This window comes from Parus major, chromosome 2 (genome assembly GCF_001522545.3).
Source record: "Parus major isolate Abel chromosome 2, Parus_major1.1, whole genome shotgun sequence".
Classification (NCBI taxonomy): Eukaryota; Metazoa; Chordata; class Aves; order Passeriformes; family Paridae; genus Parus; species Parus major.
This window is the reverse complement of record NC_031769.1, coordinates 138085544-138111326: the sequence shown is the minus strand read 5'-3', so window position 1 is coordinate 138111326 and position 25783 is coordinate 138085544. Positions and strand designations below refer to the sequence as shown.

General features: G+C 37.3%; 1 protein-coding gene across 6 annotated transcripts in view; it reads right to left on the bottom strand.

Moving 5' to 3' along the window:
- COL14A1 (collagen type XIV alpha 1 chain) overlaps positions 1-25783 on the bottom strand; it is a 114539-nt gene that overhangs the window by 23263 nt on the left and 65493 nt on the right. For all 6 annotated transcript variants that reach the window (XM_015617137.3, XM_015617130.3, XM_015617133.3 and 3 more), the window contains 13 exons: positions 25051-25197; positions 22257-22331; positions 20793-20932; positions 19477-19600; positions 17777-17920; positions 15709-15873; positions 14203-14241; positions 13864-14002; positions 11487-11629; positions 10537-10646; positions 9148-9306; positions 4798-4875; positions 4408-4494 (listed from right to left, as the gene is read on the bottom strand). In XM_015617137.3, coding sequence (XP_015472623.1) covers positions 4408-4494; positions 4798-4875; positions 9148-9306; positions 10537-10646; positions 11487-11629; positions 13864-14002; positions 14203-14241; positions 15709-15873; positions 17777-17920; positions 19477-19600; positions 20793-20932; positions 22257-22331; positions 25051-25197 — 1550 coding nt within the window. The remainder of the gene's footprint in view (positions 1-4407; positions 4495-4797; positions 4876-9147; positions 9307-10536; positions 10647-11486; positions 11630-13863; positions 14003-14202; positions 14242-15708; positions 15874-17776; positions 17921-19476; positions 19601-20792; positions 20933-22256; positions 22332-25050; positions 25198-25783) is intronic.

Below are 25783 nucleotides of genomic sequence, written 5' to 3'. Positions count from 1 at the left end.
TGAAACCTCCTGCACATCTGTTCTCACCAAAGCCACATTGTTAAAGGCTGAGTTTCCAGAAAGGCCAAGGGCATTCTGGCCTGGATCAGAAACAGCATGGCCAGCAAGACCATGGCAGCGACCATTCCCCTGTACTGAGCATTGATGAGGCCACACCTCATATCCTCTGTCCAGTTCTGGGCCCCTCACTACAAAAAGGACACTGAGGGGCTGGAGTGTGTCCAGAGAAGGGCAATGGAGCTGGGGAAGGGTCTGGAGCACAGATCTGATGAGGAGGAGCTGCTGAGGGAGCTGGGGCTGTTTGGCCTGGAGAAAAGGAGGCTCAGGGGAGACCTTATCAATCTCTACAACTCCCTGAAAGGAGGCTGTGGCCAGGTGGGGGTCAGGCTCTTCTCCCAGGTAACAAGGGACTGGATGAGAGAAACTGGACTCAAGTTGAACTGTGGGAGATTCAGATTGGATATTATGAATAATTTCTTCACAGAAAAGGTTTTCAAGATTTAGAACAGGCTGCCCAGGGACATGGTGGAGTCACCATCCTCAGAGGTCTTTAAAAAACATGTAGATGTGGCACCTGGGAACATGGTTTAGTGACAGATTTGGCAGTGCTGGGTTAATGGCTGGATTCAATCATCTTGAAGGTCTTTTCCAACATAAACAGTTCTATAATTCTGTGATTCTAATGACTTAGGAATAGTTTTCAGCAAGTACAACCCCAGAGTCTGCTAGACCTACACCATGGTTTAATTTGGACCTATTCTTAGGTAAAATGCTCTTTTGGACATTTTTCTCTTTTTTGCTTTCTTCAGCAATGCCTACATCTGCTCATCATTTATTAACCAACTTTTGCCTTTTTTATTAGTATCATCTGAGACACTGGAGTACCATATATTCATGGATGGCTGCCATGAATGTGTTTTGCAACATCTACATGTGCTTTCTGTTCTAGGACAGCATAAACAATTTTTTTCCGTATCAATTTCCCTCTTCCCCCACCTGAGTATATTGCCTAATCTCTTGGAATGTGAGCTTTAAAGGTATTCCATCTATCATTGTACTCAGAAAGGACCTTGTACAACTAGACACCACAACTAAATAGAACTTTTTAGTGGCTACAATAAGTACTAACAAAAATAACAGCAGTTAAATTAAAGCTACAAGAATAGAAAATGCGTTTATATGCATCATCCATGAGACTTTAAATAGCAGAAAGGACAGAAATGTCTGGAAATCCCAGAGCACTGTTGCTCTTCAATGAATGTATCGTGACATGGTCTTCACATGTGTGGTCACAGAACAATTTTCCACTACCTCTCCCAGCTCCCTCAGGCTTCTTTTTTCTATCCCACATCTCTGTGGCCACAACTCACTCCACCATGGCCAGTTCTGACCCTAAAATCTCATCCCATGTTCTCCATGGAACCAAATTCCAATTGCCAGTTGCGAAATTCCAGATCCTCATATTTCTGCATTCCAATCTGCTCTCCCTTCTTCCTCTGCCTTACTACGAGCTCTGAGATTAAAAATTCCTCAGCACAATAACTGCAACTTTTTAACATTAAAAAAAAATCACAGTTTTCTCCCTTTTGTTCTCATAAATGGACTGCATTTTTACAAAGAATATATATTTAAGAATAGCCTGATGCTGAGCCATTGAATCATATGCTTTCAGATTCATGCTGAAGTTGGTACACTTGTCCATGTTTAGAACCCAGTAACCTTGCTTGCTAAAAACACAATTTTCAGAAGAGCATTTATTTAACATATCAGAAGAGGCCCCTTATACTTCTCATAAACTTGTTTTGGTGGTTATTCCCCACCACTGCTAAGCCTGTGTGATAAATTTCTATTTTTTTTGTGCTGCTTCTTTTTCTGGACAGAAATTCATGTTATGCCTTCTTCCCTTATTTTGAATAACTTCTTAATAGCCAGTGCTTTTCCCCAGAAATGGGTCTTAATCTACTGTTATCAAGACACCTTCTCATTTCTTTTTAGTAGTCAAAACCTGCACTGAAAGCTTTTTATTTTTTTTGCAATTAAACTTCTTCAATCCTTTAATATTTTTGTCTCCTTCACCTTCTTCAGTTCTGCAGCATTCTTTTCAAATGCAGGCATTAGTTTTCTGTGATATCTCAGTTTTACTTTGTGTGGGGAGCTTCACACAGCAATATCAAATTCTGCCAAAAACAAAGCCATGGAAACAGTATCCCATGATGAAAATTACCAGATAATCTTAACTCAAAACAACATTTTGTCTTACCCGAAGTGATGCATTGTCTAAAAGGTTAAAAATTCTTTCTGGAGTTACTACCCCAAACAAATGGAAGCATTTTATTTGAAGTGTTTTTAGCCTAATGTCTAAAACTGGTTACATGGTGGGATCCTGATCTCTTAAACAGATGAATCCTTGGCTTGGAGAAAAGTCACATGACATTTTAATGACTTGGAGCACTCCAGTCCAGACATAGCACATGTGACTTTCTGACTTTTGGTTGGCACAGAGATGAACATTAACTTTACTCTTTTGCTCTGCTTTTCTGTAGGCCTTGAACTTCTTTTTTTTTTTTTTTTTNCCCAGAGCTCTGCCATCTAATTGTCTGGCAAAAAAGCATCACTTATAGCAGGCTGAGTTCTAGAATCACATATTTCCCTGCCTTGGCAGTGACTTTTCTGCTTGATTTTAAGCTTCCTCTTGCCTGGCACTATGCTATTCAAAACATGGCTAATCCTAAATGTAATATATAGAAGTACACTAGTTTACTGCTGGGTTAAGCCTTAGCAATTCCTGACCCATATATCTTTTGAAATATAATAATACACATTCTTCTAGACAAAGAATATTTAAACATTTTTCATTTTACTGTGAAATGTGGTCAAACTACTCAATTTAAGTGACCTTTTTATGTGAATTATCTCATTGCCTTTTTTACAAAACACAAACTGGATGCTAAAATGTGGGAATTAAAACTTTTATCCATACTTGTTTAATAACCTACATTCAAATAGGAGAACAGAATAATTTATTTTTGTTTAAGATGCATGTCTTAAGTGAATTTCCTCTTGAATTTCTTTCCAGGTTTTTTTAGCAGAGCTTGAAGAACAGATCTTGAAGAAAGCCTGACCTCTGATTTGTCAGGAGGATCAATGTTTGCTAGGACATACTATGTGAAGGCATTATGTCCAAGTCAATTTTGTTGTTAAACATGCATCTCATGTAATTTGTGTACTTTAACACCAAAAACATTTTCCTTTACTTTCTTCCCTGGCTCTTTCATTTAAAAACATGCCCTTGGAGCATCCAGCTCCATCATACACAGTATGAGCAGAGAAATACACAGCTCAAACTTTTCACAAGAGAGTCTCATCTCAAACTCACTCTGGCAGGCAGCACTAAGATAATAATCATATTATTTGTCTAGTTGTAACAGAAAAACACCATGACCATTCAACAAATATGCCAGTCAGGATTCTTGTCAAACCAAACCAATAATGGACAATCTCAGAGACTTTCTAAATTGAAAAAAATCAGCCTTGGGATGAGAGATTGAGTTCTCAAAATTTAGTGGGCCTATATCTCCATTGTCTGGTCTGAGTTTCCACAAGCCAGTAAAGAGAAAGGAGATTTATTCCATCTAAGATACTGCACTGACATAGAGGGAAAGTCTCTTCTACAAGAGACTATCTGCTTCTCCTGGTTACACGAGGGACTTGGACACACACTTACTTAACATCTACACAGCAAACTCTTCATGAGTGCATCAAAATGACACTACTAAGCATACTTAAAATTGCAACAGTGTACACTTCACCATTCACTGGAAAATTTTTAAAAAAATTAAATTCAACTTTCCATAAAGGACGAATTTATTATTTCTTCCCTTCATGGCTCTTCCATACCTCTCTGCCTCCAAGAACTCTCAGAACCTGCACTTCCAGGGCTAGTTTCCAATAAATATTGTACTTAGGTAGGGCTTTTAAAACAGAAAAGTCTTCTTTCATCATATACTACACAAGTGGCATTGTCATGTTCCATATTTTTAATTGATAAGAATTCTGTAAACTGAGTATTTCAGAAGCCTAAACTCCAAGCTACATTTAATACACATCTGCCAGAGTAGACAGAGAGCAGGTGATTAAAAATTTGGAAATGAATGGCACTACCTATGACATACCTAATGCTACTGACAGGTAAAAGGGTTCCAGGTTTAAAGAATACCCCAACTGCTTCAGCATAATACTTCTTTACATAATTTATTGCATCTTCAATATAGACTGAATATAATTTTATCTCTTTATCAACACTTAAAAGTGTAATTTAACTTTATTAGTTGTATATTCAAGTTTTGAAATAAAGGTGTCCAGTGGACTATTTTCTACAGTGCACTACAAAGCTGAATAAAACCTTACCGGTGGTCCAGGAGGTCCAAGGGGACCTTTATTGGCTTCTGAACAGGAACAAGCATGAGGAAGGGCAGGGCAATTTTCCTCGTCTCTCTATGAAAAGGTTAAAATAGGAGAAGAATGATGTCCAGAACTTCAAATGCTAGGTATTTTATCAATCTAATTGTATTAGTATTAGTAATACAATTATAGTATTTAGTACAGTCTAAGATACAGTACTCAAAAGCACCTCCTTGATTTAGAAAAATACATCTTACTGACTTTCAATAGGACAAGTGATCCAAGCAGAGATGGGCTTTTTGAAAACAGTTAATCATCCATTCCCAATACAACATTTATCTCAACGAAGTAGAAAATAAAAGGTAAATTCTACAGCTATTGAAAGAGGTTTCTTACCAAGCCAGGAAGTTCACAGCATTTGTCTCGATTGGCCCATGAGGTAGCACAAATGATGTCAAACATCTGTAACTGCAGCTGTTTCAAAACAAGGATGATGTACAATATGACTGTTAGATACAAGATCAGTGCAAAATGGAGCCATCAGCAAGCAAAGCCAACTTGATTCAAGCACTCAGATTAGACAAAGGCTTTTGAGTTCTAGCAGCAAGCCACAAATAGCACACTTAAATGGTAAATACACTGCTTTTACCAAATGCGTGTCTGACCAACTCATCTGAACTATCAGACATTATATTAATTAAGCAAAGCAGATCAAGGTTAAATGCTACAGGCATTTGTTGAATTTTCCCCCACTCCTTGTTCAAATTCCTTATTTTGCCCAGTGGTGTCTTCCAATATATTTTTATAGCAAAAAAGACATCTAGAGTCAGGCAAAAGAAAGTTTCGTTTCTCTGAATAATTCCTCTTAACCCCTCTGGTCTGCTGTTCAGATTTTATCTGGGACAACGTCTTCTGTAGACTATTACTTACACTGGAGCCAAGCCACAAATAATATTTCTCATTTTTTCCAGTTTAATTTTACTTTAGAATATGCCCTCTCTTAACCATATTATCCCCAGGCAATGATAGCTTAAGAATGGGGAAAAGGTTGTTCACCACGTGACAACATTGGGCAGAAAATTCCCATCACAGGTCTGGGAATATGGTTTGGACAAGAATTTAATCTGCAAGAACACACATTTGCTAAAAATAGTGGCTGCTAGACACTCAGAAACAATATACTAAATAGGACTCAATGGTAAAACCAATTATCTCCTTTACATCCCTGACTGAACAAAGCAGTCTAGAGAGATGAAGCTTTCTTCTGTTACTATTTCTATTCTTTTTCCATGCCTTGTTTATGTGCATACTGAGTAGAAAATGGTATGGAACAGAACATCCCATTAAATTAACCCCACATGTTCAAAAATTTGAGATGCTGCTAGAGATAGAACTCTGGGTTTGTTCCCATTCTTTTCAGTGGCATTATTTTAAGATCAGAACAGAGGAATGAATTTTAAAATTTTCTTATAACTGCATTGCTTCTAAATCTGTTAAAATGAACTACATATGTGCACCTTTGGTTTTGCCTCTTTTTTTTTCTTATAAAAGTCAAATATTATATTTTAAATAAAGGCATGCTTTCATATAAATAGACATTCTCCTCAGCTGCCAGCAGATCAGCTGGTTTGTAGATTTGCTGTACTACAGATGCAGACACAATGAGCTGCCACCGTGCTGAAGAGCTCAGACGGCTGAAGTGCAGCATGAAGGCAGCATTTGGACTTTGGCTCCACAGAGACCCCCTGAGTGCAGCAAGTCTGTCCATGTCTGTGTCCAATGGAAGTTGGCTCCACGTGGAGCCACTTAGGTGCCTCCATCCTTGCTACACATCCCTAAGCTCCTGACTCCAGGAGGCCTCACTGGCTTGGGTGCAGCAGCAGATCAAAGTGCAGGCACGCACTGCTCTGGGACACAGAATATCTGGGCTTTTGCATGATTCTGCCTTAAGCAAATCAGACTTCCCAGAAATGGGGTGCAGCAACACCAGGGCTGGTTCTGTAGAGAGCACCCTAGGTTCAGAAGTTAAGTTTATTGCCATTTTTTTCCATAACTCAATCTCTCCCAAGCTATTCTGTTATCCTGAACAATGGATAACAGCACTGGCAAAATTTATACACAGGGGTGTACATGCATTCATTTTGTCTGGACTAGGCAATCTGGACATCCATAGAGATAAAGTATGTTGGTGTAAACTAAAGAGCAAACAGACATTTTCTGAAATGCTGTATTCACCAACCAAATGTTGCATGACTCAGTATTTCTTTTTAAAAACATTACGTGGGTTGTTCTGACTCAAGTTAAAACCCAAAACAAAGCTTTCTTTGCTACTGTTAGATGTTTATTCACAAGTCTCTACATTCATAGTGATTTTGCTTTTTAAATATCCAGCCCTGCAAGCAGAATCAGTAAGGTGGAAAAGTCCTCATCTAAGCAGGCTACAGTTCTGCAAATGTTTCTCAACAGATCAAATTAGACAATACTATTAACAGGACATACACATGTAGGCAAATAAATTAAAATCCAAAGAGGAGGAAACAATAGAGAAGATCTTTGAATTATAGATAGTGTTTTAAAGTTGGACTTTTCATTAAATCCCACTGAAGAGATAGAAAACTGTCATGGTTTAGATTCGCCAATTTGAGTTTCCCGGGTTTGTGGTTTTTAAAATGTGGAATTCACAGAGGTGAATCTGATTTCTAAATGGTGCAAAATGTTGTCAGTTCTCAGAACTGGCCAAATATTGGCCTTTCCCAGGCACAGAGGAAGCTCCCAGCAGCTTCTCTCAAAGAAATCACTTCCATGGGTGTTTTTCTTTTACTTCTTACCCAAATGTCAGTCAGTATGAAACCACCACAAAAACATTACTTGCTGCATGTCCCAGTCAGGTTTCATTGCTCTTGCTATAATCAAATCCTGAGATGACTCATTCAGGCATCTTAAAAGGGTTAGGCACCTTGAGCCTAGTCCCCTTTCTGTTCTATGTATATATATATGTATCTACCTACCTACCTACCTACCTACCTATCTGTCTAGCTATATCTGCTTTCTCATTTTAACATTTCACACTGTATACATTGGTGGGAAAAAAAACAAACTCTGGTAGAATTATATTCCCTCAAAATTAAAATGTCTGGCAAAACTCAAATGACAGCTCTGTATTGATGTATTTTAAAAATACACTAAAAATATTCCAAGAATGTTAAACTGTTGCATGTGAATACAATTGGAACAAAACACCCACAATTTTGTTCCAAAGTAACTGCTTTCTTTTATTTTATTTTATTTAATAAGCATCTCTAAAATAAGAGATCTGCTAATCTAGTAGCTGTTCTGAGAACCTCTATCCTGCCTCCTAGTAGATTCCTTCAATGTCCTCCAAATTTTGGAGTAAGAAACTAACTCATTGATCTCTTAAATGTGACTATTCAAAAAAGTACTTTTCAATATAAATAAATTGGGCAGAATGGAGACTTCAGAGGATGGCATTTGGGTGCTTTCTTGATTTGTGTCTAATTTGCTATATATGGTAATACTAGAAGACAACCCTACTAAAGTATTTTCATCTTCATCTACACATTTCTGATCTTATGTCAGCTTTACAGTTCATCTGAATAAAATCAAATTTTTCAGTGAGTGGGCACTCTGATTTTTTTTTTTATAGATTCCTAGGTTCTAACAAAAGACACATTTCTTTTCACTTCTTTACAAAGGCTTCTCTAATTCCAAGATTTCCTAAGTCTGTCTTTTTCTGCTTCTATTGGAATGTGACTACAAAGGTTTCTCTGTGTAATTGTCTTTCCAGGCTTCATATAATTATTATCCATCAACTTGAGTCCTAAAAGCTCTTTCTTTCTGTACAGAGACATATTCTGAGGGCTTATTTTTTTACAAAACAAAAGTATTTTCATATATTAACAAGTAAATACATATTTGAAACCTCATTCCTATTCAAGTCAATCCTTGATTCAAGGTTCACATTCTCTGCTGAACTCATTCTAGGGTCAAGAAAGTTCAAGGAAAATTAGCAAACACTACTACGCACCAAAAAGTCAAATTCCCCCAAAGAAAACAAAATGGAAAGAGTCACATTGGTTGTCATGCAGAAAGAATAATCAATTGCTGCTTCTAGGAGAATAATTTCAGAGGAATGAATGAGCACTTAAACTGGGGGAGGGGGAGATCTTTCACACATAAAATGTCTTATATTATAAAAGAGCTAGGTATACCAAGATGGGAGCTTTTGGGGACAGTCTGTGCCAAACCAGTTCGATTTTTTAGTGAACAGACAGTGAATTAAGGGGCAAACAAAGAATCAAAGGGAATAACAGACATTGGGAATTACAAAAAATTTAAAAACCCAAAGTTTAAATAATTCCAGGCAAAGGAGTTATAGATTGTATTACTCTATATAATTACATTTGGAACAAAAGTCATATCTGAATGTGCCAACTGTGTTTACCTATGTTTTCGAGAATAATGTTTCAATAATAATGATCTTATTACTTAATTTATTAAAATAATAAAAAATAGATTGTGCCCATGTTGACAATTACTGCAGGCTTTTGCAGAATTTCTGAAAAGCTATTTCCTATTTAATGCTATTTTCTATTTTCTATTTAGGGATTTTACTATTTAAAATATGAATTTGCTTGGCTTCAAGTTGAAACTAACTGCAAAGTTCCCAAACAGTTGCTTTTTTAGGATATTTTAAACATTAGAAAGAGTTGTTACTATTCCACTCACCGGTGCAGAGTTGTCTCTTGGTCCCCTGGATCTCACCATCCTCCCCAGCACTTCTATGCCATCAGAACTGATGTTCCCTGCTGCATTAATGGTCTTCTCACCCACTTCCTTGCAGTCAATAATTATCTTGGCCGTGGTCTTGCTGATAACAACATGTAACTAAGCAAAAGAGAAGATGCTGTAACACACAAAGCAGCATATGGGATATATCTGTCCTTTCCCAGGGAAAAGGGGGGCAGTTTTTGAAATGAGCTCATAATTCCAGGTTTGCTAATAAAACTCAAAGAACACTCCAAAGCAAATAATCTAGATGACCTCTAGAGGTCCCTTCCAACCTCAATTATTCTATGATTGTAATCTGTTTAATGAATTTAGTTTATTTTTCTACTTCTGGAACATCTGCAAAGAAATTGGCAACTAACATAATTTATTCAATAGGTAAATAATTTGTCCCAACAGAAGGTCCACACAATCAATGTTCCTATACCACTCAGATCCCACAGAACCCTTGATTTATGTGGCCATTCCTTGTACAGAGTATTGGATTTCACCATTACAGCCAGCCAAAGCAAAAGCCAAAACTAAGCAGTAAAATTTAGTTTGTAAATTATACATTGACAGCAAAAGCTGTCATACTGAAGTTTTTACACTGAAAAAATCAAATCACATCAAATGCAGTACAGCAAGCAGAGCACAACAAGTAAATGCTTTCCTTCTGCCTTGATCACACTCTGTTGTCCCTCGCTGATGCAGCAGAGACACTCCCAGTAGGGAGGACTAGCTATAACTCTCCTGCCACGAGCAAACTCTCAAGGTTTTTGTTTGCTTGCTTTGTTTAGGAAAGATCCAAACATCAGGAAAAAACCTTCTTAACAAAAGTATCCCCCCTCAACAAAAGCTCTGCTACAGCCCCAGAACTGCTTCACCTGGTTTCAGAAAGAATGTTACAGGTTCTCAAGTAGCAAAAGAAAGTTAAATGTGTCATAACTCTTAAAATATATTTTAAAATTACAACTGATGAAAAAAGGAACTTTTTTCTGAACTTTTATTTTGAGTGACACTGCCAATCTTAAAGAAATATAAAACCTTAAAAAGAAAAACTGATTTATTTCTAAATTACTTTTCAAGATATGTGTTTTTAAATGAACTCTAAAACACAGGCAAAAATTATGAGATGAAAATTGAACACATTAGCTTCATGACAGAAACTATGATTTGTTTAATGTTAATCTAATACTGCAAAGAGACTTATGACACTAAGGTAGTAAGGAAGGTGATGCAAAATACACTTTTTTGGCACTAACTGACCTCATGAAACATGATTTTGAAAAATGAAAAACTCATAGGCTTTTATTCATAGTGCTTTTTTTCCCTATTGTCATTACTAACCTTATGGAAACTCCCATAAAAAATCTTCCTTATTTCAGGACCTTCAAAAGTTACAGTTTGAAAATCTCCTTTGTAGTCATAGTTAAAGAAAGTCAGAGTTTTTCCACCATCTGTGTGAGATCAAAATTAAGTGCTCTGTATTAAAAAGTCCTGATACAATAGTTGAAAGAGTAGATTTGCATTTAACAAAGCAGACCAAAGAAGACAGCTCAAATGTTAGCAAAACATATTAATTAGCAACAAACTGGCCTGGAAGTAACAAGATGTATCAAAGAAATGCTCTTTCTTGGTTTGACAGGAAGGATGGACCAGCAGTTCTGAGTCTACCTCACCCATGTCTACCTGGTTTTATCTCCCATTAGCTCTCTGTGGGAGCTGGACAAGAAAAATTCTTCTTCAAGCCATCTAAATGCCTAATTCCCACCTATTAAAGGTGACAAACTGGCAGCTATGAAGAACTGGAATCACAGTAGCTTCATCTTCTCAACAGTAAAACCTTGTAAATTATAATCTCCATTTCACAACTGTGAAAGTAAAACCAAGCAGAAATGAAGAGCTATCAAGAGTTCATTTCTGTGGTTCTAACTCTGCTTTTTGTCAGACTGCATTTCCTCTACATATGCTCCCAGTACCACTGGCTTATATCAAGACAGATTCAATCAGAATCAGATCCAAAGTACTGGGAATTTTAAAAGCAGATGAGTACTTCACATCAAATTCAGTCTATCAGAGACCCTTGGAATCCAGTTGAAAGCAGCTAACTCAAAATTTAACTCTAACTCCAAATTAAATTCAGTTAAATCAAATCTAAAACCATGCATTAGAGATTAACCCCTGCCAGATTCAGGTGGCTGTTCTGGTAGCAGATTGAAACATTGGCAATAATAAAACTAGACATAGAATTAATCATTTGTACAGTTAAAATCACTGATAAAACACAGAACACATACTATCTAAAATAACTCCAACCAGAGGTTCATATGCTTCATTTAGAATCTCCCAGAGAGCAAATGGCTCCTGTGGTGTGTCCGGGAGTATCCGGAAGAGAAAGGTGATGGTGTAATCAGAAGGGAGACCTTCAGGATGCAAATACCTGTAAGAGAAATAATGTCTTTGAAACTGACACAACATTAAATCTGATTTACTCATCAGAATTTCACCTGGCATGCTTTTCATTACTCTGTATATTTCGTTATAAATCAAGACTGAGAAGTGACATAAGTGTTTATAAAAGCTACTCAACCTGATAATTCTAAAAGAATGCTTATGAAGAAAGTAGAAGTTATTGTTTCCCTTGAAATTTACAAAATTGACCTTAAAATTTAACACTTTTTTAATTTGAAGATCAAATCAGAAGTCAGCTGGAAGTAAAGTTGAAATTAATTATATTTAAAGCTTTTAACAAACAATAGCCATTCTCAAGACCTTTGAAATTGTCTGATTTAGGAGACAATGGAAATGGAAATTGCTTGGAAGACCAGTCTCAATAGACATGTCCTTTGTCATTAAACCATTATAAATGGATTAAAATTAGGAGTGACAGACTATTATAGGAAGCTTTATAAAATACAGAGAATGGAGTTTATACATTTCAAAGCTAATAAAAATAAAAGTGAAGTCAGAACAGGTCACATGCTGAAATACAATCTGGTTTCCTAGAATTTATGCAGAAGATAGAGGAAGTTTATGATAAAATAAGTACTTTATTTTATGTCATTGCCAAAAATTCCTTATTTCTTACTTCCAGTTTAATTTGTCTTTTTGTTGTCAAATCCCAAAGTGAAATATTTGGACAAGTGTCTGAGACAACTGAATGTATGTTAAATGTTAATCAGTCTGATTCCTTAAGACCATAGTAAGGGGATCTGAAAGAAGTCTCAAGAGTTATTCAAACAATTTATTTTGCCCAAATATCACCCATTTTTTCTTAAGTGTTTCTGGCACATAGAAGATGTATAGACATGAATCATGCTGGAAAGAGAGTTAACATGATATTCCATCAGTATATTCTGCAGAGTGTCAGCAGATGATCAAATGTGATGTTACACTGCCCATTTCCCATAGAGAGAGGGAACTCCATAGGTAAAAGAAAAAAAAATTACAGTGTGACCATTGTACAAGAATGAAAGTCAATTCAATAAGCAGGGTGGGTTAGACACAAAGTTTGGGGATACAGAGCTCAAAAAGGAGAGTAAAATTAATGGCATTCAATGCACAGATGAAGTGACAAAGCCAAGTGGTATTTTTCAGACATACCTGTGGATCATCAAGAGAAAGGTGTTCTCTGAATCATGAAAAGGAGTGAAAGCCTAATGAAGCAGTAAGACTGGGGTGGCAGCTAGAGAACAGCATATAAAGGCAGCAGATCAAATTAGAAAGAAGCAGGAAGGGAAAAAGAAGTGTGAAATGTTAATCCCTCGACATCTCAGCCCATCTAGGCCCAGGAGGAAACAAAACAAGGAGAATGTTAAACAGCACCAAGAAGCACAGCTCCAACTGGGACACAACTGGATAATCACACACTCTGATGGTATCTAATATAAACCTTCATTTTTCCACTGTTTTTCTTTCTTATTAATCTTAGCTAAAGAATACTTTTCATTACACCTTCCCACATGTAATCCATCAGAGCCATTGCTTCTCTCTGGTGCCACTTAATGTGAAACAGGGGTCTGCACTGAGAGGAACCCAACACAACATAGACACTGTTCATACACAAAACAGGGTTTCCATCACTTCCTCTCTGAGGAATGACTGCAAAAGTTCAGTCAGGGGATTCTTCGTGGCCTCTTCCATAACCCTCCCAAGATACAGTCCTTGCGACTGAAAGATGTCCTGCCTCCCAGGAAGGTACTAGACAGGGTTCACACAGACTCACTTCAATATTAGGGGATTAATCTGCCTTTATAACCAATGGCAGGACATAGACTGCAGTAAAAGTGAAGCAGGTTCTCATTCTGACCCTTGCTTCAAGGACATGCTGAACCCTATGAGACTTCAGCCTGCCTTGCACAAAGTGCTGCAAACTGCAATCTGCCCAGACACAGGCCTGCATGAAACTGCCAGGTGTTACACAGACACAAGCCTGAAATGGGCTCATGGGAAAACCAAAATAGCCAGTGGGCTTACCTACTTTAACCTGCAATTGTTATTTTTGAATTAAACTGATTGAAGGGTCAGAGCAATTTTCCTATTCATCATTAGATCAAATATACATTAGCACCTCTGCTCTTCTCACTTAAAAATACTAGTCCCTGAAATGAATAATTGACTACACTAGAAAATTATCTTCTTGTGGTTTTTGAGTATTTTTATGTGAATACATACTTGGTAGGCTGGGACACCAGAGCATCCTTGTGCAGTCTGTAACATGGGAAAACATTAAATGTACCAGGTTCCATGGACACCCCTTCCACAGCTGAAAACTCCTTTTCAACCAAACCAAACAGTTCCATCATTTTAAATCCTGGAAGGTATGAAAAGATATATTTTATTAATTTAAATTGATACTGCATTAGAGGAAACAAAAAATGACAACATCAATTGTACCTAAGAGTTTCATTGCCTGTTAGCACAAAGGGAAATGTATTGTCTAACACTGTGAAAATAATGTAATGAAAATGATTCCATAAATCAGAAACAAAAATGAACACAAAAATACTGTACCTGCAAAATTATTGCCATCTTTAACTACCAGTGGGCAGGCTGGAAAAGAAAAAAAGATATATTTAAGAGTACAAAAGATGTCCCACTGAGTCAGAACAATCATGCACTTGCACTCTACCCTCAAAAGCAGCAGGAGATGTTGGGTAGGAAGATCATGCAAACCTGGCCACTTTCTTCTCCATTCTGTTGATGCTTCTCAGGATTCCCAAGGGTTGCAGTAAAGATATTAAGGTATACATACCTGTGTGCTCCATATAATGTATTTTTATTGATTTCTTGGCTGTTAATTTGTCTAATTCTCCCTATAAACCTGCCTTCACAACCTCTTCAACAAGTTCAAATTTGTTGAAAAAAAAAGCAGCAAATTCATTGTCTCTTGTATAAAACAAAATATGTCTTATATTGGGGTTTAACTAAGTGTTCTCTAATTCTGTTTGTGAGGCTTCTCCAGCCTCAAGTTCCAGCTGACATTCTCTGTACCTTTTCAAACTCCACAATAGTTTCCATGAGCAAGAGAAACCAGAACAGTCCTTAAGATGTGTGCTCACATTTTAAATAGCTGTAAATCTGGCTTCTATATTTCTTTTGGTGGGGAAGAAAGGTCATTAATATCTTTCAGGAAAGGTGCCCTGGGAAATCAACAAGCCTAAAGCAGGAGATCAACCAAACATGGCACCCCAGGATGGTCACATTTGAAGATCACTTTTAGAAAACAAGCACAAGTGATCAGTAAATGATACTGTTGAGTACTGTTAATGTTTAACATTCTTTCTACCATTGAAAGTAGAGCTCATGGTCAAAATCTCAGAACTGATTGCTCACAAACAACATTATTTTTGTTTACCAGCTCTGACAATTCCCAGTCTCATGATAACTCACAGCCCTGTGCACAAGGACTCCTTACAATCACAAACAATTCACATCAGCTACACAGTGCCTGCCTCCTGGCTTATACACGATATATTGTGGGCACATACCTAAAAGCATGTGAATTACTGGCCAATAATCATTAAGTGTTGCTCTGCAATGTCTATTCCTTAATTTTCATAAAGAGAAGGAAGTGTGGCTTTCTCACAAATTTCAGAATTGGAGTGTGTTTTAAGCTTTTGCTTAGGCTACAACTTGTCTACTTTCATAACAAAAACATTAATGATTGGATCTCTATTAATAAATTAACCATGTGACTTGAGTAAGAATGAATGTAGCTTACAGAGAAAGAAAATAAAATATAATTATCTTTTATGATTCTGAAATGTCAACATCTGAAATGAGTTTTTGACAACCAATGGCTGTATTCTGGCTTTATAGAAACAGTCATTAATTATTTTGAAGTCACAACATCTTCATGTCCTAATCTTCTGAGGAAATAACATAAGAATTATAGTGTCAACAGAAAATTATATTAAAAAGATCAAGAATATGTCTTACTAGAAAATTAATAGCTACAACCCACCCCCCAGTATTTAGCAGTTATTTTAGAAACAAGCATAAATCAAAATGGCTCACTTGCTGATGCAGTTTCACAAACAAAAGTGATGAGCTCATCTTCAATCTTTATAAATGCATCAAAGTCATCCACGAAGAAGACGTGTCTTTCACTGGGCTTGCTGCCAATATTAACTAACTCTGAATAGTCAGCATCAGCCACTCCAATAGCAAAAAAGGTAAAACCTGTAAAACAAAAAAGAACACTCCTGTGAGACACTGATTTTGAGAATGGAAATACAGTATGAACATGACTGTATTTGCAATGACTCCTTTCCTGATTAAACATGGACATTTTATTATTATCCTATAGTACGAGAAAATTCACTTATGTAATCTAAAATAAAAGTAAAACATTCTCTGTGAAATAATTCTTCTGGATATTCATGTTTAATTAGTTAATTGAAGTTAAACCTTAAACATTTCTGAACATACTTGACTACTGAGTAGTACTCATTTAGCATACATTTAAATGCCTTTCTAATTTAATGCTATACTGTATTACATAAAAATATCCATGTATCGAGTACAGAATAAATACAAAGTAGAAAAATTAATTTCCTGTAGGTCCTTTACAGATTTTTTTCTGTGCCACGTGTTAGTATATATGATTTCAAGCCAGTGCTGCCTCATGAGTGAACACTGAAATAAATGCATTCTCATTTCATCTGGTTAAATCTGTTCTGTATATTCAGCATGAATATTTTCCAAAATTTGAAAATAATAGATTTAAATGAAGTGGAAACTGTTTCCTACATGTTTCAGGAACAACAAAAGAGCCATAAGTTTTTCAGCATTTTCCTTTCCATAAGAGACAAAGGAAAAAACCTATCAGGCTGAATAAAGTTAATGGATATACTGCTCTAGCAAGTCTTAGTCACAAATTTATTCCAGTCAAGCAATATTATCTTTAAATTTGAATGAGGACCAGGGACATTCATCACTTTCTGCAGAGCTTTTAGCATAACAAAACTTTGACTTTAATACATTATAACAATGTCTTCATGTCCCGTCCAAGATCAGCCCCTCCTTGTGCCGCCTCCATGGCCGATGCCCGTCAGTACCTGCTCCAACCCAGCCTCGCTGACAGCACACTCCAGAGGAAATGGGAGAGGGGAAGCCGTGTGCCACAGCCCAGCAACTGAACCCTCACAAAGTGCCTTCTCTTCTGGAGTCACTCCCAGTCCAGGAGCTAATAATGCAACTGCAAGACTTACCTGAGACATGAACATTTTTTGTTCAGCCTGGACACAAACGCCAATTTATTCACAAACACACGGTTTTCCTGACTGCTATTTCAAACAGGTCGAGCAAGCCCACTATTTTATCATGTGCTTTATTGATGGAGCCCCTACACTCAGCATATAGCAACAAAACAAGGAGGCAGCCAAGCTGGACAATTATATTTGGTTTCAGAAATCAGTGAAATACACTGGGAACTTCACAACCATCAAAGCTAAAAGCAAATGAAAGGTTCAAATGTAATTTCTCCTTAGGACCTCACATTAAAAGGAAGATAGGTTTTTTTTCCATCCTTTAGTTTTACTCCAGGTGGCACATTGTGCCCTTCAGGTTTTGATACAAACTTCTGCAATAATTAATCCCGTTCTTAGACTCACAACATGGTGTGGCTGCTTAAAGCTCTAAAATGGAAGCTTTAAAAAAATTCCTAGAGGTAATTAGTGTAACATAAGAGCAGGTCAGAAACAGTATAAGAATTATCAATGGACCTCTTGTGTAGAAAACAAAATAGTTCAATTTGCTAATTACCACAAGAGTACACTTTATAGATGACAGTCCAGATTCTCAGGATCATATTCCCCAAGTTCTTCATTCTGGGAACAATTCCATTGACTACTACATGAATTTAGCACTGCTGCCAAAATGAAAAATAATTCAAATAATCACCAAAAATATCCAGAATCTAATCATATCCTAGTGATACTCTGTGTTTCTCAGCAATTGCTGTTTTCTTTAAAACTGAAAATCTGGAGCAAAAGCTATCCTTATCTCGTGCCCACACATATGTAGATGCAATTAATGAGAAAAAAAAAGAGCATGTGAATTGTTTTTAAATCACACAATTTACCGTCTAGTTGCATTTCTCTGGAGACTTTGTTCACATCATCCTGTGATCGCCCATCAGTAATGACAACCAAAACCTTTGGGATGCCCCTTCTCATGCCTGACTCTCCTGTAAATAACATTTCTCGTGCATGTTTAATGGCTTTGCCTGTAACACAAAGATTGACATCGACAGTGATAGAAATCCCATTTCTATTGGCTTCTCATATCATATGTTAGACATATATAAAAAGAGAAAAAGACTGTTGTGTTCTGAGTAGTCTGTCAATTTGTTCATTCTGCAGTTATTAAACTCAATATTAAGAAAAGTTTGATTTTGACTGCAACATTTCAAGTTCCAATGGCTTCAGCCGTCCATTTTTCAATGCAGAAAGGTGAAGATCGTGAACATGATTTGTGTGGGTGTCCTGGTTTCAGCTGGGATAGACTTAATTTTCTTCTTTATTGCTGGTACTGTGCTGAGACTTGGACTCCATAGGAGGCTAATGTTGATAATGACGTTTTGGTGGTTGCTAAGCTGTGCTTACCCTGAGTCAAGGACTTTTCAGTGTCTCATTCTCTACCCCTGAGCAGCTGCACAAGAAGGCTGGAGGAGAGTGTACACAGAACAGTGACCCAAAGTGGCCAAAGGGACACCTGGTACCACGGGACATCCTGCCCAGCGATGTTTGCCCCATAAACTGGGGGAGGTGGCCAGGAGGGGACAATCCCTGCTCCAGAATGGGCTGGGCATCAGTCAGCGGGTGGTGAGCAGCTGTAGTCAGCATCACCTGTTTTTCTTGGCGTTTGTCTCCCTCTATTTGCTATATCACTTTTAATTACTATTATTATCATTGCATTTTACTTTATTTCAATCAGTAACTGTTGTCTTAGCCCACAGGCTTTACCCTTTTCTCATTCTCCTCCCCATCCCACAGGGCTAAGGGTGGGCAGTGAGTGAGCACTGTGTGGTATTTAGCTGCTGGCTGGGTTAGAGATAAAAAAACGTTTCTTTTCTGGATTGTAGGGCACTGTCTACATTAACAACTGAGAATGTCATCATAGTAAAAGGAAAATTATTCTGATAATGCTGAAAATGGATGCAATGCAACAGCTGCAAGAAATTTCTATGCAGTCTGAAAATAATAAAACATATGGTTTCCAACTAAAACAGATTTTAACCCTTTCAACACTCATCTATAATTTCTTTATATCAGAAAGCTATTTTAAGGGATTAATTAAAATGCAAACTTAACATATATCTTTCCCCATCCCAATCTTAAACACCCCACAGAGGTTTAACATCCTGGCTGATAAGCAAACAGACCCTCCACTCTCTCCAGTGTTCTACATGCTCTGCAATCTCCCTCCCACCCTCTTCCCTTTCTCACTTTTCTGCTCACTTGCCAAGCTGATTGCATATTACTCCCCACTCCACCCTCTACTACCCCCAAATTAATTTGCTTTTGCTCTCCTGCCCTCTTCCTGTCTCCCTGATCCTTGCTTCCACTGTTGGTCAGGGGGGTGAATATGCAGCAGTAGGGGCTGAAATGTGTAAACTATAGTTTACAAAGACTTTCTAATTTCAGAGCTCAACCTTTCATCTCCAGTGAGGAGATAGCACATTATCACTGCTTTTGCAGTGATTAATTAAACCACTTAGTAAACAGGAAATATTGCTTAGAGAAGCAGGGAGGGAAATCTGCATTACAATAACTTTCTCACCTGTTTTTGTATTTCCTCCTTTGTAGGCTATTTGCTGAATAGCTTCAAGAAGAGTCTCTTTTGTTTTGTATGCATTCAATTTAAATTCTGTCCTGGGATCATCACTAAACTGAATTATTGCCACCTGTGCACATAGAAGATATTCATTACATAAGCACCACACACTATGTAAGCAAAAAGTGAATCTGGCCACCTAAAACAAGCATTTATCTTGTAACTTTGCCTCATTCTTAAATTGAAGCCAGAGGGTTTTTTTTTTCTCTTTAAGAGAGCTTTCACTAAATAAAGTTCAGTTTTACTCTCTGAAACCTTGGCAACCATCTAACTCTTTCTGGTTTCATTTTGCAGCAAACAGTAAGACCCACTTTGGCAGAAGCCAAAGCACAATCAAGCCCAAAAGCAAAACCCTGGTTACAGCTGCTCACATGTGTACAGTTATTCATATTCAGAACTGCTGGGACTTAATTCAGTCTCCGCAAGTTAATAACTGCACATAAGTAACTTAAGCTAGGGGCTGAAGCAGGTAATAGAAAGATTCAGGATTATATTTTGAAATATTGCCTCTGCTAAATATGACACTACTTGAGTTAAAACCCTGTATTACAATCCTGTACTCTAAACCCCTAGAACTCACAAAGCATATTCCATAAGTGGTGCTCCTAATTCAGAAGGAACTATTGTGTTTAAACTTGTGACAAAGTTTCTGAAGCACCATTAACCATATTCTGGAAAAATGGCTGTATAGCAAGAAACGGTAAAAACTAAGTACTCTTCAGGGTTTGGACAAGTTAAAATTCATTTCCAGTGAGATCCCAAACCCCATATTATACCCCATATTATACAGGTAACACTTAAAACAGTAACATATTCACCAATAATATGTTCTGGAGCACCTCTCTAAACAAATACACAAATGGAACATTGAAATCATTGCACTTTTTTTTTTCAAGCACTGTAGGTCCTGTAGAATGTGTGATTTAAAGCACCAGAACCTTTAATTTTCCTTACCAGTGCCATTTTTAGCTTATTTATAAACGTAACAGTGAGTACCAAAAGCATCAACAAACTTAAACGTCATTAGAATTAGAGGAGACTGAAATGATATTTAGCCCTTGTGCTACGAAAATTTGTATTGTGAATTTTAACATATGGTGTGCATAAAAAGTTATTGAAAAAAGATACTGACCTAGAACAGTTTATATTTTCACAGAATTGTGAAATTATGTCAGTTACTTCTTGATTCATTTAACTTTTGGTCTAATCTAAAATACCCTGTCAAGTCCCATGCACCCTCCACCTCTGCACAAGTTGATTACCTGTGTTCCATCAGGACCAATCTTATCCAAAGCTCCAACAGTGCTATAGAGAAAGTTAATTATCTTATTGAAATTGTCATCTCCAATACTCCATGACCCATCTACCAGGAATGCCAGATCAGCTTTGGCTGCTTTGCACACTGAGGAAGAAAAGCAAGAATTTTGGAATTAGAGCAATGCCTAAACTCCTCATGAAATCTCATAAATCACTTAAGAAAATGCAATGATCATGAAAAGCCCTTGGTTAATGTTAGCTATTTATGCTTCAGCCAAGAGACCTGCTGGCATTGACTCCAGTGCAGATGTAGAACCAGCTGAGCTCTGCAAGGGAGAATTGTCTGCACCAATAGATCCTCCCACAGAACACATTTCAGTGGTTCTTCAAAGTCTGGCTAATCATTTCTATTTTTATTTAGGTTTTTAACTAAAGTCACACATGAACTTTAACAATGCCAGACTCCTAGCATGACACAGTAAGCAAGACGACAGAATTTCAGCTGTAGAGGAAAACTATGGGAAACTGTTCCATTCAAAAAGTTACTCCAAGGTCTGCAGTGTCTAATGCACTTCAGCTGCAGGGGCAATGCAGGTTTCACCCATCTCATCTTCTTCCATTCTTGGGCAAAATGGCCTGCAAGAGCTGTACTTTTGCTCACACAAGTTGCTCACTCTTCCATGGGAACTGGGAACCTTCAGCATTCCACATAATCCCAGTCTATTCCTTGAGGTCAGAAGCAAACTGTCTCAAACCAAAGTTGTATTTGAAGATGAATATATTTCATCTTCATATTTCATCTAAATCCATAGAGTAGGACAAGACGATGCAAACCAGTATTTTTCATTTTCTGTTGATTACTCCTTGGATAACAAAAAACCCATATTATCTGCTCCTATGCAGCTCTAAACATACACATACAAGGTCTTTTTCCCCCGTGCTTGTGGATTAAATTCTCAATTTCTACATGTCAGTTTGGTCTACTGACTTCAAGTTGATGTATTTGATCCTCAGTCTCCACCAATAATGCTCCTTTCACAGAAATATTATGAGCCTCTGCACAAAACCCTACTCATTCAAATAATAATAAAAGGAAGTCAGCACTTAAAGAGGAGAGTATAAACATGGCCCATACTTTTCACATTACCTAAAGCAGACATATTCAAAAACAATGCTGCTTTTGAAGTTTAATTATCCTAGGATGTCTGCTTCAGTTGCAAACTAAGTATGGTTTAGGAGTTCTGGAAAAAGAAGTGTCACATGTATTAATCACCCTTTCAGCAAATTTTAACAGTACAATAATGATGTCAGATTTTTGGATCATTAAATTTAAGCCATCTACTTTAATAGTGTTTCTACAGCAAATGCCTCATGAGATCTGCTCCCCACAGGTCTAAATACCATCAGCAGCAGCAGAACATTGCATTAACACTTTAAAATTACTAGAAACTCACACATGTAGCACTTACCCTCTTTTGCAGGTGGGATTGTAGGTGGTGGAGGTGGTGTTGAAGGTGTTGTTGGTGGTTGAGTAGGAAATGGTACTGGAGAATAAAAGAAGGAATATTCAAACACACTTAAAAGCTCAATATCTTTAATAAACAACATTTTCTACTCATCTCCACATTACAAAAATTCATTATCTCTAATCAATTAGTTATGCAATTGGAGATAAATGTAGATGAGTGCATGCAAAAAATGTCACTTCAAAGAGAATACAGTAATATATACAAAATAATATAGTATACAAAATAATATAGTAATTATACAGAACAATTAATGGCTGTATATTCAGTATGAATGATACAATAATATAACTGCACTGCTACTGGAACTGCCCCTTTTGGAGATTTCCCAGTGTAGTAGACTATGTCCAAGCACTATTCCTGACCTAGAATCCATAATTCTCTTTGAAAAAGGTCCATGTCCTTTTCCTTTCTCACCAAAAGTCCTCAATAACAGAAAGTAGGTCTTTATTCACCCTGGAAGGAAGAAGATCTTAGTCCTACAAACAAAATTGCAAAGACAGAGAATAAAACCAAGCCAGTTCCTGCACTCAGAGATGATCACAGTGTGCCCTGATGAAGACTTTTCTGAATTTGGTCAAAGACCTTGCTATGCTTCCAGACAGAGACGCAGCTCTGACCACAACTCTAACAGGACTGTGGCTCTGTTGCCCCCAGCATCTTCTACTAAATAAAGTTTCTGAAAATGTCCCTCACTCTTCTCCTGAAAATTGACTTTGGAATTTCAGTCTTGCAGAGACCTAGGTGAATATCAATCACTGTCTGTCAGCTTTTCTGAATGCAGAAGTTTTATTTAGTGCCTTTCAATACAGCCCAGCTGAACTCTCAGAGATAAAATGCACATGCATTGACTTCCACAACTCCATGAGAGGAAAAGTTTCCACGTTCATTCAAGGTTTTTTCCCTCATTTTTATTCATAATATAATATGTGGCTTCTTTATAAGAAGCCACAGGTGACAGAACATAGGTCCTTCAGGAAGATTTAACTTTTTATTTGCTGTAACACCTAAATTACATTCACAGGCAATGGAAAGAGTTAGATATGGCAACCTGAGAAAAGGAACCTCCATTTGGGCAAGATCAGTGCAAACAGGATTCATTACATGGCCACATCTCACTGCAGCTGATGGGGATTTTTTCCAATGCCTTCAGCAACAGAAAGGGCTGTGACTCTGAAACACCTACAAGGAAGCAGTGCCCAGGACCACAGCACGACCAGGACCAGACCCATATAGAAAGGTCACAATTTCTTTAAGGTGACCTGAAAGGCTTCTCTTAGCACCAAAGACTGATCACCCTGAAGACTTTTTCCCTTTAAGGTGAGACAATAATTTATCTGCATCACAAACTAATGTTCTCAGACAATCAGGCCATGTGTGCTCTTCCTCATGTCTCCTAGCTCACTGAACTGCAGAGTTCACTAAATGCAATTCCCCAAAAAGCAGGAGAAGCCTGGCTTTCTGTTCATTGCTTGGAGAATTGGACAAGGAAAAATTGTAATCATGAACTTGTGCAAGTTTTTCCTATGTGAAACCAAAAATGTGGGAGGAAAAGCAGAACAGTACAAATACTTTCTACTTTGAGAGGAAAGGAACAGCATTGTGGTATATAGCAATATACTATGAGAAGGTGGGTAACACTGAGACTGGAAATGGGCTCAAAGAAAGATAAACTATTCATTCTAGTAGTCCCATGTTTCATTTTGCAATATTTTGAATTCATGACAGCAGGATCTTGCCTTCATAAACAGCTGCAAGGGTTTTTTTTTTGCCTGTCTTGTACAACTGCTAATAATAATTAAAAAGTCTGGTTGGTTGGTTGGTTTGTTTCAAAATACTTAAATAATTTGTGTTTCAAGGTCCCATTTAACTGTAAATTATTCAAAAACTAGTTTATTTTACTAAATAACAAGAGCTGCAGGAACAAAACTTTCTCTGTTTGCTTCATTTTTCTGGTTTTTTTTTTCTCCAAAGTCACAGATATTCAGAGTATCCTGATGCCTTAAGTTTAAGCTTTCATGTTTTTCAGATTCTGAGCTGCCTAGGTCTGTAGTTTTGAGCTTTACATTAAGTGTTAGTGAGTTTTCTTCACAGGGTAGTTAGACAAAACAATTCCTTTTCTAGTCCTTTTCTAGCTTGATATCAAGGACAATCGTTACAAGTTTCAGGCCCAAAAGCATCAACAATGATGGACTGAAGAGAGAAAACAAGAAGGATGGGACTTCATAATCTGAAGCTAAAATTGGACAATTAAACCCAATATGCAAATAGACCAAAACTTATAAAAGTGTAAGACTTGCATAGAAGTGTGTGACTGGTCACCCATTTTGTGACCATTTTGGGTCCATCTTGGGTGTAGCCCTGGCCAGGCTGTTCTACTGCCCAAGGCGTATCCTTTAAAGTTATTTAATAAATACCTATTTTATTCTTAACTCCATCTAGCCTCTGTTCTAGGTCAGCCTTCTCAAGGCATTAATCCCATAGCAGGACTTTTTATGAAGAAAACTAAACCAATCATCCTTGTGTCATTCTCATTACGAAGTCAAATAGAGATGTTGAGTGTGACTTAACAATTAATTCACAGCAGTGGTGTAAGAATCCTGCACCTCTGTGGAGGAAAAATTAATAGCTCAGATAAAGGAAACTGTAGGAATACATGTGTGGGCAAAAGCAGAATACAGGAAGCAATTGAGCATTATTGATGCTGACTGAAGTCTGTCTCCTCTGTTTTACTCACACGTTGTCTCCATGATGCTCACAGCAGGGCCCTCCAGCTCCTGAAGCTGTGTATGAACACTGATTTTATATTTGGTTCCAGGCATCAGCTCAAAGAAGCAATGTCTAGATGTCCCTCCACCAAGATTTACTTCTCGCTTTTTTCCACCTGGAATTACAAAATAAACCATAAAATATTTTTATTTTGTTGTTTTGGTTTTTTTTTTACTGTTTTATTGAATAATGTAATTTAAATCATAAATAAGGGTACATGACAGCATATGAAGAGTAAGAGGTTGACATAAGTTAAGAAACTAAATGCTGCCTTACTTTTGGAAGCTGACCTCTGCGCAGAGGTCTCTATAACATTTCATCCTTCATACTAAGTAGGAGCTGAGGAATGTGTCAAACATCTTCAGGAAAAAAAGATTCATTTTGCCCCATGCACTGAAGGCAGTAAAAATCACTAACACTGTCATGAATGGGCTTTGGATATAAATTATCAGTCTAACTAGGAATTGTTGCATTATGTAATTCTATGGCATCCTTTGTCTATGCCTCTGGTTCTCAGCATCTCAAATCTGCTTGGTCACAGCGAAAGAGACTGAACTAGATGTCATATTCCAGCTTTCAATAGTGACCACTTTGCAAGATGGTTAAGGAACAGCATTTACAGGGCTCCAAAACTGATTCTGCTAAATTCTGAATTGGAAAATACATTTGCAATAGAAAAAGGCTGGGTACTGGAAACAGCA